Source organism: Sabethes cyaneus, chromosome 3 (genome assembly GCF_943734655.1).
Source record: "Sabethes cyaneus chromosome 3, idSabCyanKW18_F2, whole genome shotgun sequence".
In the NCBI taxonomy this organism is placed as follows: domain Eukaryota; kingdom Metazoa; phylum Arthropoda; class Insecta; order Diptera; family Culicidae; genus Sabethes; species Sabethes cyaneus.
The window spans coordinates 250,045,025-250,062,868 of NC_071355.1; the positions used below are offsets into that span (position 1 = coordinate 250,045,025).

The 17,844-nt window shown below is 39.9% G+C and overlaps 1 protein-coding gene across 11 annotated transcripts in view; it reads left to right on the plus strand.

Moving 5' to 3' along the window:
* LOC128742806 (fibronectin type III domain-containing protein 3B) overlaps positions 1 to 17,844 on the plus strand; it is a 94,105-nt gene that overhangs the window by 38,032 nt on the left and 38,229 nt on the right. The window contains exons 1-3 of one of the 11 annotated variants that reach the window (XM_053839269.1): positions 2,400 to 2,526; positions 2,708 to 2,770; positions 10,643 to 11,255. The exons of 3 other annotated variants lie outside the window; for them this stretch is intronic. In XM_053839269.1, coding sequence (XP_053695244.1) covers positions 10,841 to 11,255 — 415 coding nt within the window. In that variant the 5' untranslated portion in view covers positions 2,400 to 2,526; positions 2,708 to 2,770; positions 10,643 to 10,840. Of the gene's footprint in view, positions 1 to 2,152; positions 2,314 to 2,386; positions 2,579 to 2,707; positions 2,771 to 3,211; positions 3,314 to 3,541; positions 3,564 to 10,631; positions 11,256 to 17,844 lie in introns of those variants that run through there. 7 more of the 11 variants (XM_053839274.1, XM_053839272.1, XM_053839271.1 and 4 more) reach the window with 7 other exon arrangements.

Here is a 17,844-nt window from a genome sequence, read left to right on the forward strand (position 1 = left end):
TTTAAAATCCGTAATTTCCGGGCGTTATCCGAATGTAAACCATTGCCCTGAAATGCACTCAAAACATTAGTCGAGCAAACAGACGTATGGTGACTTCCTCCTTGTCTGTAGTAGAGTAGCGTTGAAAGCTATATTGTGTTTAAAAAGATTTTTTTTTTTCTTCCGCGAGATCGGGAGAACTTATGCTCTAAGTTCTGTGCTGGAGTTATCTTTATTTTTGCTTTGGGACCATTTTAAAAAACAAAATCATTAACCATAAACCTCTGAACCGATGTTGATAATTTTGGTATTAAATAAAAGGTATTTTAATGAGCTCTTAGATAAATGTATCGCACTAATTCTTTTTATAATTGCAGAATAACGAACAAAAATAAAAAGATCAATGAATCATTGTATTATTGAAAGTTGGCCGTTAAAGGTAAACTGCGAAGCGAAAAACATGAAAAAAGTGGAGAGTTTTGGAGAATCTTCTGAATTGTTATCGGAAGAAATAATCACGGAGTTTATAATAGAAAATTCAGATACAAGTGGAGACTGAGTGAAAATAACTGAATCATTCTACTGAAGATACAAGTACGGTGGAAACGGTGCGGTGACAATAGGAACCACTTCATCTTCAAGTTCGGTAGATGGTAAGGGCGGTCTATAAAAATTTAAAAGTCCTGAATCAAGCAGTGGAGCTCGAGTTAAAATATCAGGACATTTTCAAACGCCAACTGTTAGACGCCATGTGCGACGTTTGTGTAACAATTTTAAAATGAAACATGTCACCTTACAAAGTAACTCATATTTTGAAGCAGAAACAGAAGAAGGTCTATAAATCCTATTGTGAAAATACCTAAACAAATCAATGGAGTTAACACAAGAAACAACAGAACACATGATAACGATGCAAACAAACAGCACAATACATGACTACGACGCCAACAACACGACACATGACTACGACGACTACAGTATATCACAATTTCGTCTGGAAAATCCTTTAATTCGATATCAAAAAGCAAGTCGAACAGGAAGCAGTTCTTTCAGCAAGATCGGCTCCTCGTTCACGGAAGATTGAAGAATTAATCATGTATAGACATTTACCAGAGAAGTACGCACCAAATTGTGTAATGAGACCTAATTTAATTTAAAAGTTTGTCGTGAATGGTTGCAATCTCTATAATGAAATGTTTTTCCCTTTATAAGTTCTTGTATTAATTGAATGCAAAAACAGTAGATGTTTGGGATTTTACTATTTAAAAAGACGGAAATGTCAACTATAGTGTAAAATTAAATAAATTTGTACTTTGTTGGAACGTTGAACCTTGACACGCTTGATGTCTTGAAGGTAAACCGTTAGAGAAATGTGCGCGACCATCGCGTTCTTTTAACCGATTATATCGCGACGCTTTATGTAGATATGTACTTTCACTGTAGTAATGTAAAAGTACATATACACTGGAGTCGCTTTTTACGCTGTTTGTTTTTTACGGAAAATAGGGAATTCACGCGGTTTTTACGCAAATTTCAGAATTTACGCGGTTTGTAATGCGAGTTTTGGAATTTACGTGGATGTGCTCAAAACGTCTACTTTTATACGCAAGTTTAGAATTTTAAAGGTTTTTTACACGATTTTTACTCGGGATTTATGCGATTTTTTCACGCGAATTTTGGAATTTACATGGATATGCTCAAAACATTTGCTTTCACATGTAGATTTGGAATTTTCCGGGTTTTTTCTACGCGAATTTCGGAATTTACGCAAAATTCGGCATTTAAGCGGCTTTTTGTGACGCAAATTTCGGAATTTACGCGGTTTTTTACGCGTATTTCGGAATTTACACGAAATGTATCCTTCGCGTAAAAGACCACATGCATTAGCATGTTTCCCCCGAATTGCCCGCACAAAAACACCATCAACCCCAGTGCAATTCACACGTGAATCGCGCAAGTTTCACAAACGAAACTGTAGGTCTTTAAAACTACGGGCTGACTGTAGTATTAACACTCTGCTGGCGGTGCTTGTTGCGGCGCTGGCATTTCGATTTGCTTTGCGTGGCTATCCGGGTTTCGCTAGCTAGCTAGCCAGCAGTGTGGTTGGTAGTGTGATTGGATCTCTCGACTCGATCGGCCTACCGCGCAGCGCACTTCCAACCAACAGTCTTTTGACTTGAGTGAAGAGCGATCACGGAATGAATGAACTGCCTGCAGATGAACGTCGTAGATTTGGTTGCATTCAGGAAAAAAAACGCGATTGCACTGTGTGCGTGCGAGTATTCATTGAATGGACCTGTAGAGTAAACTGAATAGAAACAGAAAATATGAAAGGTTCGGTGTACATTGAATTTGAATACGAGTGTACGAGATCAGTGCTATTTTGACTTCCATACAGCTATGCTGTAATAAGTGACAAACGTTTCCCTCGATCGTTCGGTTTGTTCGTGTGGTTCCGTTTTCTACCAGAAATTCTGTTTTTAGCTACTTTTATCCTATTTTTGTAGTGTTTTATTATTGTTGTTATTAAAATTGTTCTACTTTCGGGTAAGGGAGTGCCTAAAATTGCATTTTCCTCTAAGTGAGATATGTGAAAGTTGTACGTATGCACGACGAAAAAAAAATTGTCGAACAAGTTACTGCTTGCTGCTGACTGGGCGTAATTTTTTCACGATAAAAAACAGTTTTGGTTTTCAGTGCCAGTGGGATTAAAATTGAGTTTTTTTAGTGTTTTGTTATTTTTGTAGGGAAACTTCATTCAATTTTTGACTACTATTGACAGACAAGTGAAGTAAGTGTGGCAAACTAAATGGAATGTATAGTTTGGTTGGTGACCGAGCGCGGAATGTAAAACAAGAAAATATGAAACAGTTTAGAGACAATTCATGTCTTGGTTGGTGCGTTGCGCTATTCAGCACAGATCTACATACTAGGTTCATCTTCCAACGTTGAGACGCTACAATCGGCTCACTCGCACCCATCACCCTCTTGGTTCGCCGTGCAACCGGGACAGCGAAGGCCTTGCCGAGACTTGGAACCCGTCGCGCGAGGGAAGGGCGCACGGTTTCTTAATTGATCGAAATTATAAGTCAACCATTGCCATCGTTGTTCGTCCCGGATAGAGTGAGCTACTGCTCTAGGCAGCTCTTTTGTAGTATTTCAGATGCTTAGCAATGCGAACGAACAACACACCGAGTGAGCCAGTGAGTGAGTGAGGGACCGATTCAGCGAGCTTGGTGCAATTGCAGAATGGATCAAGACCTGCAGCTATGGGAGAGTTTGATCACAGCAAATGACGAAGTGCAGTGCTCTTGGGAGCGTGGCAAAAAATACCGTGAGAAGCGTGATACAAGAATTGATTGGTTTAATGTTGCCAAAGAGGATGGCGGGGTTGCGGCAGTGGGCGGTGGGTGGTATGTCGGTGTGGAGAGAAAAGAAGAAAGGAAAAAATCCGCAATCTAGTGCCTTTGTTAATCTTGTTGTTTTTTGCCCCTTGTAGTAGAGTGAAGTGCTCGTAAATGTCGCCATACAGAAGTGTTGTTTTTTTATCTCCGCAAAAATGCAATACCAAAATTGTTGGTTTTGTAAGCAGCAATTACCACAGAAATGTGGATAGTGATTGATCGATTAAGGCCATCGTCGATGCTGGTGATAGTTCGGAGGATATGCTCAAAAGAACCAGCATGGAGAAGAGACACTCTCGGGGACTGCTAATGTAGTGCAGTGCCAAGCTGTATAGCTATTCTGTTTTTTTTTTATGTGTGCAAGTACAGTGAGAAAGTAAATCGTTGACGTGTGACTTTTCCCGTTGTTCGAAGAATTGCGCAAAACATGGCACGGGTTGCTTCTGATGTGATCGATTAAGCATCAGCATCCGAATTCGGCCGATTAGGCTAATTGGATTTCGTGAATGAGATATTCATTAACCACTTTTCATTAATTTGAACGAGCCAGTCAGTAATTTCCATTAAGGCAATGGTATGGAGTATCTCCGGGAAGCGGAGTGTGCGTGTGCTTTCCCTTGGATGTATTTGTGCGATTCAACTTGTTACCTAGTCGGTGTTGGTAGTGATGATTACCACTAATTGTCAGCGTGTTTGTGAAATTGAATGTTGTACAATCTAATTTAAGTCAGTTTGATATACGAGATCAAAGAAACTGAACGGGGCAGGCAGCATGTACTTAACTCAAGTTGATGATGGCGATGAATTGATGAAATCTATTACAACCAATTGGATTGTATGGTTGTTATGGTTTTTTGCGTATTCACTATATTTCTTCGAATTTTCTCAAAAATTCCCAATAAGTTAGGATAATTTACTGGAGTCAACCAAAATACCTAATCTATTCCATTTCGTTGTCAAAGTTTTTTCACCGAACTTCCTGTTTCGCTGGAATTCATGATGTATCTTCAGCAGTCGGGAAATGGTAATTATGTATTTGCGAAATAATTCGCAATCATTATTTGTATGTGTTGCCACGTAACTGTTTCTACCACGGTTTAGCTTTTGTAATACACAAGTAAAATCGCACGCGAGTAAAGCAGGCGGTGGGCGGACGCGGCTTAAGATCGCAACGCAGGGTGCCACGACGAACATGTCTGTCTCTGGTCTTGTTCCAACCATACTCTCTCTCTCTCTCGCTCTTTGGTTTTTCGCTCATTTGGCATTTGCTGATTCGGTTCCAACAATATGCAACATACATGCTCTCAACAGCAACAGAAATATAAGCCAAAAGCGAATGTTTCAGTATAGTCAATGCGACCCTCTCCACCACTGGTTGGTTATGCTGGTGCTGGTGCGATTAATGATGCCACGTTTTAAAAACGTACTCTGTGTGTAGGTTGTGCTGCTACTTCCCCGCTCCGAGTAGTTTATTTTGCACACCTTTTTTCCTGTGTTGGTGTGCTTGATAACGTCCTAGTTTTCGAGTGAACCTCTTTTTTGCAAACTCGGCACATTCCTTTCATTCAAGTGCGCACCATTCTGCGAACGCGAACGAACACACATACGCAGCGAGCGGCCAAACCGAAGAAAGCGGCTCAGCCAGTTCGCAGAGTCGGAAAGGAATTCGACTGCCTAGCTAGCTAGGCTAAGTGGATGTTGTGCGCTGGACTGAACCGGAACTGCCGCTAGCTGGTTTGCTCGGCAAACTAAGCTAAGGCTAATGGTATTCGCTCAGCCGAGACCTGCTAAACCAGCACGAGTGGGGCTGAGATTTACTGCCATCGTCGTCGTCGCTGTGCAAAGTCGGGGCTTTTTGCGCTTCGCGGACTCTGTAAATTGCCAGGCTAGAGCTAACGCAGAACAATGAGCATAAGTTGTAATTTATTGAAGCTATTGACCGCTACCGCTCGGTACGAAACTGGTCTCCGTGCCCTGTTGCTGCTGTATGTGATAAGAAATTGTGTCTCTGGTTGCTTCTTGCGATACGCTCAAGTGCAAATGCTTTGCAAAGATTCGATCGTGCACTCATACGAGGGTTTGTATGTATGCTTTCGGAACGTATGCAGTCGAGATATGTATCGCTAGCTATATCCACTGCATCCTGTTGGACTCAGTTACTTCGAGCATCGAGTCGTGTACCGGTAACAGTTTGATTCGTCCTTGCCTTTTCAAAGAAGGTTTGCTCATGTCATGTTGTCATAATTAATTTGTATGATACAAAAGGGATTTAGAACTTTTTAACAAATTGCATTATTTGCATTGAACACTAACTGTGTTTCCTTCTTTATGGTGACCAAAGCAATAAAGTTTTTTTATATCTGGATTTCATAAACCAGAAATACTTAAACGGCGAGTTGATTTATTATCATAGAAACGGTCTCAAAGTACTGCCCTGAAGTACTTGAAAAACCAAAAGTATTATTTCATCATAAACTTAATTTATTTCATTCTTATTTATTGTAAATAAATATCTTTGTACGGAAGGACGGATCAAATTCTTTTAATCCCAAAAGTTATTTGTAAATTTAACACAATGGTGCCACCTGCCAGCTAAATTGGCTATTACTGTGGGTAGCCGCGGTCCGCAATTACTTCTAACCATTAACAGAATATAAAATATACCACCTAAATTATCGCCGAACTTTCCAGAGTACTTATCAAGTCCAAATTAAGCATTCTCTCAGTCCTTAAAAACTTATAGCATTTTTGTTTATGCTTAGGTCCAACCTAGGTTCGCTCTAGTTCCAATCGAACGGCTGTCAAAACGTTTGTTTTTTTACTCAGGATGAACTTAGTTTCGCTCTGGGTTGAACTTTTTAGACGACGGGTTCGCTCAGGGTATTTTTACAGTTTCAACCGCGCCATGAGCAATACACTGACAACCTAAAACGTTTGTTTAATCTCCCGAAAATGTTTGTTTGCTCAGTGGTCGGGTTGGAATTGGAACTAACCCAGGCTAAAAAACAAAAACGCTATTAGTAATTCTCCATTTCCCACACAATCCCCCAAAATAGCGGAATTTACGCGGTTTTTAACGCGAATTTCAGACCACCACGCGATCTAGTTTCTTTCGAAATTTATGGGGGGTTTTACGCGAACTTCGGAATTCAGGTGGGTTTTTACGCAAGTTCCGGAATATTGTTTTACGCGGTTTTTAACGCGAATTTCACAGTTTACGTGGTATTTACCGCGAGTTTTGAAATTTAGGTTGCTTTACCAGGTCAATTTTGGAATTTACGCAGTTTGGGCACGCAATTTTTTTTGCGCGAAATTCGGAATTTACGTGGATTTTCCACGCAAATTTCGGAATTTGCGCGAGTATCGGAATTCACGCGATTTGTTTTTACGTGGATTCCGAAACTTACACAGTTTTTGCGCAAATTTCTGGATTTACGTCTTATTTATTCCAATTTTGGAATTTACCAAGTTTTTTGGACGATTTTCGGGATTTACTCGATTTTGTTTTACGCGTATTTCGAAATTTACGCGGGTTTTTATGCATATTTTGGAATTTACTTGGTATTTTACACAAATTTTGGATTTTACGTAATTTTTGGGCGAACTTCGGAGTTCATACGATTTTGTTAAACGCGAATTTGGGAATTTACGCGAGTTTTGATGCTAACTTCGGAATGTACGAGGATTTTTATGCACATTTTGAAATTTACATAGTATTTTACGCAAATTAACGTAATTTACGCAGGTTTTAATGTCAACTTTGGAATATACGTGATATTTTACGCAAATTATGGAATCGACGCAGTTTTATGTCGTGAATTTCGGTATTCACGCGACATTATTTTACAAGAATATCGTAGTTTTCGCAGTTTTTAATGCGAATTTCGGAGTGTACGTGGCATAATACATTAATTTTGAAATTCACACGATTTAGTTTTACGTGATTTTGGGAATTTACGTGGGTTTTTACGTGAATTTCGAAATTCACTGGTTATTTTATTCGAATTTTTTAGTTTAGTCAGCTTTTTGGGGAATTTGGAAATACAGGCAATTTCGTTTTATGCGTATTTCGGACTTTATGTGGGTTTTTACGTGATATTTTACTCGAATTTTAGAATTTATCCAGCTTTTTTAGCGAATTTTAGAATACACGCGATTTTGTTTTATGCGTATTTCGGAATTTACGCGGGTTTTTATGCTAATTTAGGAACTTACGTCAGCGCTTCCCAACCTTTTTTCGGTTCGCGTACCCCCTGATGGATTTCCCTATACTATTCTGCAGCGAACTAAAGTTTGCTACCCCCATTTGGGAACCACTGAATTACGTGATATTTTACGCGAATTATGGAATTGACACAGTCATTGTAAATTTCGGTATTCATGCGATATTGTTTAACGCAAATTTCGAAATTTACGCGATTTTCAACGCAAATTTCGGAGTTTACGTGGTATTTTACACAAATCTTGAAATTTACGCTGTTTTATCACATGAATTTTGGAATTGACGCAGTTTTTGAAGCAAATTTCGGAATCCGCACGATTTAGTTAGGATTGTTGCCTCCCCGTAACTGTCCTGTACTCTAATAGCCGGCTGTGAAGTCTGTCGATAAAGAAGGGTGGAACCATAAAAAGACGTTTAAGCCCAAGGCTTTGCTTTTTGCTTGAATTTCGGGTTTTACGCAGTTTTCCTGGGCGAATTTTGCAATTCACGCGATTTTGTTTTACGTGAATTTTGGTATTTACATGGGTTTTTACGCAATTTTCGGAATTCACGTGTTTGTTTTACAAAAAATGACAGTTCACACGGTTTTTACATAAATTTACTCTGCTTTTTATGTTAATTTTAGAATCGCCGTCTTTAAGTTTATGCGAGTTTAAGTTTAAGAATTTATGCGCTAATTTTCAGAATTTATGTGCAAACGTTGTCGGTTGAATGGAGACGAGTCAGTCCGTGCTTGAGCCAGTCCGGCTCCATACTGCTGACAACAACGAGGTTATCGGTTACCGTCTGCCGGGGTGAGATTGTGCCAAAAAAGCATAGGCTTTTGTTCTTTAGCTTGTTATATACACAATTTTGCGATTAAGTTGTTTCAAAGCCTGTCAATATATACTCCAATGCTTGTTACAACTGCCATAAAGTTGGTTTAGTTACAATGAACATTGATAATATTAAAACTACATGAACTTTGGCACAATCGCACCCCTTCTAGGTGGTGACATTGTGCCAAAAACATAAAATACCTAATAAGTAAACAGTATAGCGTGTCTACGAACAATACACATGAATAACATGAACATGAATATAAATAAGTTCATATGGGGACAACCATGAACCCTGTGGGCTATTAGAACTCGGGGGACGTCCTAAAACGACGCATCTTACAAATCATAATAAAATGTAAGGTTAAAAACCAATCGGGGGGTCACAGCAACCAATAATGAGTACGTGGTTTATAGACAGCTACTAAATATGTAGCGGCGTCTCCAGGCTTTACAATGGGGTGACGAAAGCGTCGTAAAATCTCATAAAATCTTATCTTTGATTTGATCATGCAACGGGCTGATACCGAATGATCAGTATTTTTGACCCTAAAGTTTGAAACCTTTTTTAGGCCAAACCGTTCGCTAATCAGTTCCATCAGTTTGCATAGATAGAATCTATTTTTATAAACAAACATTGCTGGTTTTTGGCACAATCTCACCCCCGTGCCCCAATGTCACCCGGTTGGCGGTATACAGCTGATCTGTATGGATGAGAGGCATTTATTTGCACTGCATTCATTTGCAAAAAAGGCTTTGATAGGATAGGTGTAAAAGAAGGAAGAATCAGTGAATTTTTAAACGGAGGCAATGCACGCACTTTTTACTATCAAGACATCAAACTGTTGGCTTAGGTTCGAATAAATTCAGCAACACTGATGAACTATTAAAACACGCGAGCTTTTCAACGACGGATTGATATTTTTATACCATAAACCACCAAAATCAGTAAAAAAATAAATTTTCACTTCTCTATGGCGCTCGTAATTCGATTTCTCAGCATACCACGCTAAGAAAATCGTATCAATCGAACTGCAGGGTAACTCTTCATGTTGAACGTGTACCGAAATGGGAACGTTTTTATTTCTCCGCTCAACAAAAGCTTTAATGATCGCTTCGGGCTTTGATATGCTTGGTATGCTCTGCCTCACCGCACCGGTATAGATATTATAGTGGCAACAATAGTCGTCGCCGTCGCCGATGGTCCGTCCGTGGTGTGCCGATTGACAATTGTGACAACGCACTGTGCAGTGCGAATAGCGGCACGAATTGCATGGCGGCGGTCAACCATCATTGACCGGAGGAGCCCTAGTTCAAATGGGATTAGCTGCCGTATTTTGTGCACGCGTGAGCGACTCGTTCGTAGAAACAGTTCAGCATCATCGACTTGGTTCGAGTTCGATAAACAAGTTAGACAGAGAGAGAGAGCGAGCGAGAAAGAGAAAAAAACCGCGGTTGCCTCTGATGCCTTTTAACATAATTTTCTTTTGCTTTGATTGATAACGGCATTTCTTGTCTTCGCACCGAATACGTACGCACACGCACACTCCGATGGTTTCGCGCACACGCACACGCTTTCTTCGTTCGTTCAGTTGTTTTCGGTTTGCTTGGCTGATTGTGGCCGGAATGTGGAATGTGTATGCTACACTTCTTCTACTGCTATACAGCCAGCTATCCAGCGCATTTGTAAATAACCGTCTTTAGAGAGATTCACCTCCCCCTCCGGGCGAGTTCCGCACACTACCTACCGCCCACACATAGTAACCGGTCCTCCCAGTTCGATCCGCTAGGGGCTGAAGGCGGGTGTATTATTAGAAAAGAAAGAAAGAAGAAATTGTTTTGTGCATTTTCTCATCTAGCCGGAGCTGCGAGTGAATGAGATAGCGATGGCTGGTACAACCAGAAAAAGCAAATGTGGGCCACATATGGGACGCATTGGTTGCTCCTGCTTGGTTGCGATGATGATGATGATGATTATGATGATGGTGGCGATGATGGCATTCTCGCCCAAATAACAGCCAGCGCTGAGAATGATACCGTTGTATACGAGCTGTTGCTTCTTTCCGCCAGAGCAATAGTGAAGAGTATTTGAGAAATGCACAGACAAGAAGTTTGCTGTTATCAGGACTCAAACGGAACTGCTTTGGTTGCCTGCTAGTGATAAGCATGCCTCAAAAGCAGCTTCTGGAGGCGTTTAAACGAGTTTAGTTTCCTTCTAGTAAGCAGTGGCCTTAAATATGTGAAGTGTAATGAGTAGAAAAAGAAAATTTCGTCGCCTGTAGTGCTGTGTGTATCAAATCAAATCAAGAATTGTGATATTAAAGTGTTTTACGTCAAAGGAATAAGTGTATAGCAAAAGTTAGTAAGGAGGACGACATAACCTATTGGGGAACTGTCCACCTGTCGGACTAGTGACCATGGTACGCAGAGCTGTTTCGACTTCTCCGGAATCACCAGCGCATCTAAACCATCACATAAGTCAAGCACAAACACCAACGTCTTCCACATCCTCGCTGTCGTCCTCATCGGATAGCCATCAACAGCAGCCTCCACAGCAACTTTCCCCGCAGCAACCACAACAGCAAAATTCACCTCAACCACAACAGCAGCAACAACAACAACAGCAGCAGCAATCCTCCCAGCACCAGCATCATCCGCATCAGCATCTGCAGTCATCGCCCCATCACCATGGTCACGTGAACGGGCACAGCATCTATCTAAGCGCTCCGTATTCTCCGGAATATTATCCGGAACATTCGTACTACCTGCCGCATCCAGCCGACTATGGACCGGGCTCGCAGCACTCGCACATCTGTCCGGTGCACGATTACGGTAAGCTTACAGTCCGATTGATCATTGTTCCTTTAGGTGGGACAAGGATCCTATGTCACTTATGACGCATTAAATAGTGACCGGTGAAAATTTCCTTAAAACTTTTTGAAGGGATCTAGTAATATGAATCAGTCACCATTTTTTACCAATCTAGCTAGAAATCTTCGATAAACAATAACTTCAACCGCTGCTTGTGTTTATTCTTGTAAATAAGGATATTTTCTTTGAAGCACCCATTCATTTACATTCAAAAATCGCTTGCCAAATCAAACAAATATGAACGAAGTTTGACTCTTTTTTATTTAAGGATATTATATTAGCAAAGCAAAGCTTTGGGCTTAAACGGCTTTCTAAGAATTGACCCTTTTTTACAGTACAGAACAGAGTACAGAACAATTACGGGGCTAGTGCAATGATCCTACTGGCTCTATCTAGCAAGCACCGGCTAGTCAAGTTTCGAACATACGACGATTGGCTTGCTAGACCAGCTTCGTGCCTCGAAACTAACTCGGTGCTTTGGAGCTTTAAGTTTATGAATGTATCTATTGTGTTCTGATAGAATAAAGAAAGAAGTGAATATATTTTCATGCACATAATCATTATTTTGGACATAAAAATCGCTTTTGAAATTTTGAAAAGTTCAATGACGACTGCCTGAACTTTAACTTATTCAGAGATGAGACAGGACGTTTTTTGACTCATGAATGACTGGATTACAGTAGTTTTCTTCAGCTTGAAGTTTTACAGAATTACATCATTGCATTTCCCTGGTTCTGAAAAAAGTATGAAGGTCTGTACCTAGGCGCACGAACGGGGGGCTCACGTTGGACTACGAATGCAGGTTCAATTCGACAAAGTTTGACACTTTGCAAATGTTTCTAACGTAAATTTTTAATTTACTGTATTGTAATAAATGCTCCAAAACATTGCTATACATTTAATACAAGAAGACAAGTTTAAATTTCCTAAATGGCATTTTATGGCATACTTCCCAAGCACAGATTTCAAAATAACGTTAGTCTGAGCATCGTAAAGAATTTTCAACCTGTTGCGACGGGGAAAAGTTGTCACTTTTGACGTAGGACTACGTCTTACGGCAAGTTTTGAGATAGGGTGTCATTCCAAAAAATCGAAAATTGCGAGCGTCACGAAACATGACAGGTTTTGAGTGTTAATAGCTCAGCGGTTTTCCGATCGATTTTCAATATTCTTACACCAATCGATCGGGAAATCTTCTAAGAATTGACCCAAATGAAGAAAAGTATGGATTCTTGATGTTGAACTATTGACAAATTGAAAATAATGAACCTATGTTTTACCAGAATTCTCGCTTCGTGATTGGTTGGAAGATTCTTTACGTTGATCTAAACCTATACCAATTTGATATCTGTGCTTGAGAAGTAAGCCAAAACAAGTGACAAAGTAGCCTCATTTCAACAAGATTTCTTAACACCGTGGTTAAACCTAGACCATTTTGATGTCCTTGCTTGGGAAGTACGCCAGAAAGAGTAACAAAGCCCCCTCGTGCCAACAGATTTCTTACGAACGCGATTGAACCTAGTCCAATTTGATGTCTGTGTTAGGGAAGTGTGCCAAAAAAAATGACACAAGTTCGTTGTCCCAACAGATCGCAAATTCTTTACTGCGAGACGATTAAACCTCGGCGAATTTGATATCTGTGTTGGAAAAATGTGCTACAGCTGTAGTGCTCGGTTATAATATGACTCTGTATGAATACGCATGCTTGCCGTTTCATTAGAAGTGTAGTGAAAAGATGTGCTGTTAATAAAATAGGATTGAATTGGTAAAATCCCTTCAACGTGGGGAACCATTAGTAATAAAAACAATCTTTAATTTCTGCAAGGCAGTAGGCAAGCAATAGTTTGTGTTCTTGATTTTGTTAAATTGTTTTCAAATGCACAATCTTTTGAGAATTGAACGTATGCAATGTTACTACTTTGATAAATGTTACATACAACGCATGTAGCATGTATATATGTTGCATATAGCATGTATACATGAAGAATCTAATGATTGCAAGCATGAATACATGCTACTATCACTACAAAGAGACTTACGTAGTCCTGCGTCACCTATATATGTGGTCGTGTCTTGTGCACAACCCCTCTGATTTTTTTTGACGTAGGACTACGTCTTACGGCAAGTTTTGAGATAGGGTGTCATTCCAAAAAATCGAAAAATGCGAGCGTCACGAAAAATGAAAGGTTTTGAGCGCTAATAGCTCAGCGGTTTTCCGATCGATTTTCAATATTCTTACACCAATCGATCGGAAAATCTTCTAAGAATTGACCCAAAAGAAGAAAAGTATGGATTCTTGATGTTGAACTATTGAAAAATTGAAAATAATGAACTTATGTTTTACCAAAATTCTCGCTTCGTGATTGGTTGGAAGATTCTTTACGATGATCTAAACCTATACCAATTTGACATCTGTGCTTGGGAAGTAAGCCAAAGCAAGTGACAAAGTTTCCTCATTTCAACAACATTTCTTAACACCGTGGTTAAACCTAGACTATTTTGATGTCCTTGCTTGGGAAGTACGCCAGAGATAGTATCAAAGCCCCCTTGTGCTAACAGATTTCTTACGAACGCGATTAAACCTAGTCCAATCTGATGTCTGTGTTAGGGAAGTGTGCCAGAAAAAATTACAAGTTCATTGCCCCAACAGATCGCAAATTCTTTACTGCGAGACGATTAAACCTCGGCGAACTTGATATCTGTGTTGGAAAAATGTGCCACAGCTGTAGTGTTCGGTTATAATACGACTCTGTATGAATACATATGCTTGCCGTTTCATTAGAAGTGTAGTGAAAAGATGTGCTGTTGATAAAATAGGATTGAATTGGTAAAATTCCTTGAACGTGGGAAACCATGGATAATAAAAACAATCTTTAATTTCAGTAAGGTAGCGGGAAAGCAATAGTTTGTGTTCTTGATTTTGTTAAATTGTTTTCAAATGCACAATCTTTTGAGAATTGAACGTATGCAATGTTACTATTTTGATAAATGTTACATACAACGCATGTAGCATGTATATATGTTGCATATAGCATGTATACATGAAGAATCGAATGATTACAAGCATGATTACATCACAGAGAACAGATTAACAGGCTCGAAGGAAGTAATCGATTTTTTGTGTGTAAAATCTATCGGTAGCGCCCTCCAGAAATAGTTTGCCAAACGCATTAAAAAATATTCATGTACCTTTATCAATATTTCTTTGTGCTGGAGTTACATAGCAGCGATGGCAGCGACATCAAGATTTAGTTTGCCACGTACTGCTCGAGGGGTGCTCTATTGAAGGATTACTCGTAGATTACATAAAAACCTTTTACACACTTTTTGTCAATTACCTGGTAGTCTGTTCTCTGTGATTACATGCCACTATCACTACAAAGAGACTTACGTAGTCCTGCGTCACCTATATATGCGGTCGTGTCTTGTACACAACCCCTCTGATTTTCTTAAAGGAAGGTAATCGAAATCACGGTAAACAGATGGTATATTTAACTGTCGGGCATGTCAGTGAAGCAAGGCGACCACGAAGAAAATGTATGGGGATATTTGACCTTGAAACTTTTTAAAATATTTGTAATGGCCTAATTGGTGATTGAAAATAAAGTTATAATAGAAATCATATAATGGCTACATCTATTATGAGTCGATTGGTATCTAAAAGCACAGCTGTTAGCGTTCAAAATCATTCATATTTTCGTGACGCTCGCATTTTTTGATTTTTTGGAATGACACCCTATCTCAAACCTTGCCATAAAACGTAGTCCTACGTCAAAAACTCGAGCTTTTTTAGCACTGTTGACTGTCCCCCCGCTTTGTCGAACTCATTGCTACGAAAGGCAAAGGCGTGACGCACGGGTGGGGGTCTATTTTCAGTCAGATTTTATACAAATTTATAAGCATGAAAACCTATTGTCGGTGCGTCGGACCTATGCTCGGTGCAAATATTAAAATATACCAAAAATTTGATTGTTGGAAAATATACGTACAATCGAGGCAGGTATTATTGGGGGTACGTGCTATCGAGGATACGTACTAATGAGGGTACGTACCTGTATACCTGTACCTACAATAAAGGCACTTGCCAGGGCAAGTGATAAGAGTGATAACTAGCTTCGTTTCCTAGTCAGGTTGCCCTGATGCATTTTGCCGGGGCTACAGTCATAATGCGTCCAAGATCGGATTATAACTAGTTTGCGACACTTCCTAATTCTAGGAATGAGATTAGTAGTAAAACATTAAAGAAAAAGGGTGAAAACACCGACACTTAAACACGAATAAGAAGCCGAAAGAACGAAGTGTGGAATACAGTAAAATACCTGGACGATGTCTACTCTAACAGCTGGCTGCGAAGTCTGTCGTACAAAAACAGAAGGTCAAGTTTCGATAACGGAATGTAGCACCTAGGCTTTGCTTTACCTGGACGATGTCACAATGAATCAAAATACTGGTCGCAGCTGCGTAAAATGTCCGCAGAATAAATAAATAAATAATTTTGCAATAGCAATAGAAATTCGACAGAAAGTTTAGCTGCATCAAAGATAGAACTAATTGAAAATAGCTGAATCATGACATATTGAGTATTGTTTCTTTTTTAAATTGACGTGAACGTGAAAATACTTTTGCCTTTGCTGGACACTATAGGAAAAGAAAAAATCTTTCTACCTCTAGACTGTCCATGAAAGGACTGAAGACATCTCAAAGCAGAATGGCTGGTACTAAGAAATCAAGAAGTGTTGCAGAAAATCCATAGCAAGCTCCTCCAGGGATTGCAAAATTGTATTTATACCATATTCCTAGCAAAATGTTAGCCAGAATCTGAACTTTTGAGAATTTTCAAATATTGTGGATTGAATTTTTGAAACTTTCAGTATTACTGATGCTCGTAAAACTCTTCTGGTATTTATACCCTACAGTTAGAACGTTTTTGACGCAATTGGTAGTGAAATAATTGCCTTCTTGCAGCGTACGGTGGTCCGGATTCGCAAAAATGTGGACCTTAACAATTGGGTGAAAAATGTGTAATGTTTCAAGGGTGGTGTCTTCGGAAAAGTTTCATAATAAAATATAGCGCATCTTTTTGCGCTATTAGGGTGACCGTTTATTGTTTATGTGTTTTATTGTTTTCGAGTGTTCTACAAAGTTATTCAGTATGCTAACATACACATTTTCTCTGACGACTGTTTGTCGCTAGAACGCATATTTAATAAATGAAAAAAAAAATGCGATACTCAAATTTTTTCTTCAATTTTGGGCAACATCGCGCAAATCAGACAACCATTAGGTGAAAGTACTATATTTTATCTATAAAAAAAATATTTCGGTCAGGATCTCTAAAGGAATCTCAGAAAAAATCAATTGAAAATTGTGTTTTTTTCCTCAATACTATTAATTCATTTGAAATGCGCCGTATTACATTAAACATATTTACATGTCTTTTTGAGCTCTGCTAACCAAGCCATTCGTTCAGAAACTACAATCATTCATGTCCAAATCGAACTCAAGCATTTTTCGTGACGTGAACCTAACGCCACCCGAAAGCAATACCCGTAACACGATCAGATCAGAATTCGTTCTCCTGTTTACTCCACCGGTTAGAGCTTTGGTACGAGAAATCCTCCCGTGCAGGCCCTCTGCCATTTGAATAGCCATCAGAAATGCGTTCAGTTAACGGCTTCTCGAAGAAGGTAACTTTATCAAACATCGCATCAGATATAATTTGACATACACGCGGCGTTTCTCGTGTGTTTCCCTGACAACCAATGAAGAAAAAATAGCATACCCAAAGTTAGCACGGTAATTCAAGAGAAAAAAAATTAAATAAAAAAAGATCTTCCTTTCCAATGCCAATGCCCCCGTCCACTCGAACCGACACCAAACGCAGCCTGGGCAGCAAGCGACTGGTTGGTTCCAGCGGTCCTTCCTCCTATTTCGCCCCATCTGCGGTCCAAGTGGTTTCTGTCCACACACGCGTCTGCTGCTCACTTCTCGCACTCAGCTGAGCGGTTTAGTACGGCATGTGTGAGTGTGTGAATTTGCGCCCCTACCCTGCCTCTGCCGCTTTTACTACTGCCGGCCGTCCGTCGTCGCCTACCAAATGCTAGGTCGACTGGTTAGCGAGAGACGACGGACCAGTCCAGACCGATCCCCAGTCCAGCAGCATCGATATGATCTCGCATGCTAGTCGCCTGTCCACGGCGATGGCACGGCTTCAAGTGGCACACAGAAAAGTTGATTGTACCCTGTGCAAATAATGACCTTGATTAGTTATGCTCTTTTTGTATTTCTGTGCTGTTTCTTTTCTCGTTCTAGCTATCAATGTTTTATACACAGCATATGATGCGGGGACAGCGGAATCCTGTTTTTTTCACTTCTGTCTCCCTGCCAGCTACTAGTTCGGATGGTGTGGTGTGCATACATGAAATATTAATAACTGTCTGGACGGTTCTTAAAGATGTGGCTTTATTCCCATTTGAAGGAAATCGAATGTCTGCTTGTTGGTTCAGCTCTACGTCAACGCCTAATCGATGTACAAATTGAACATTCCCAG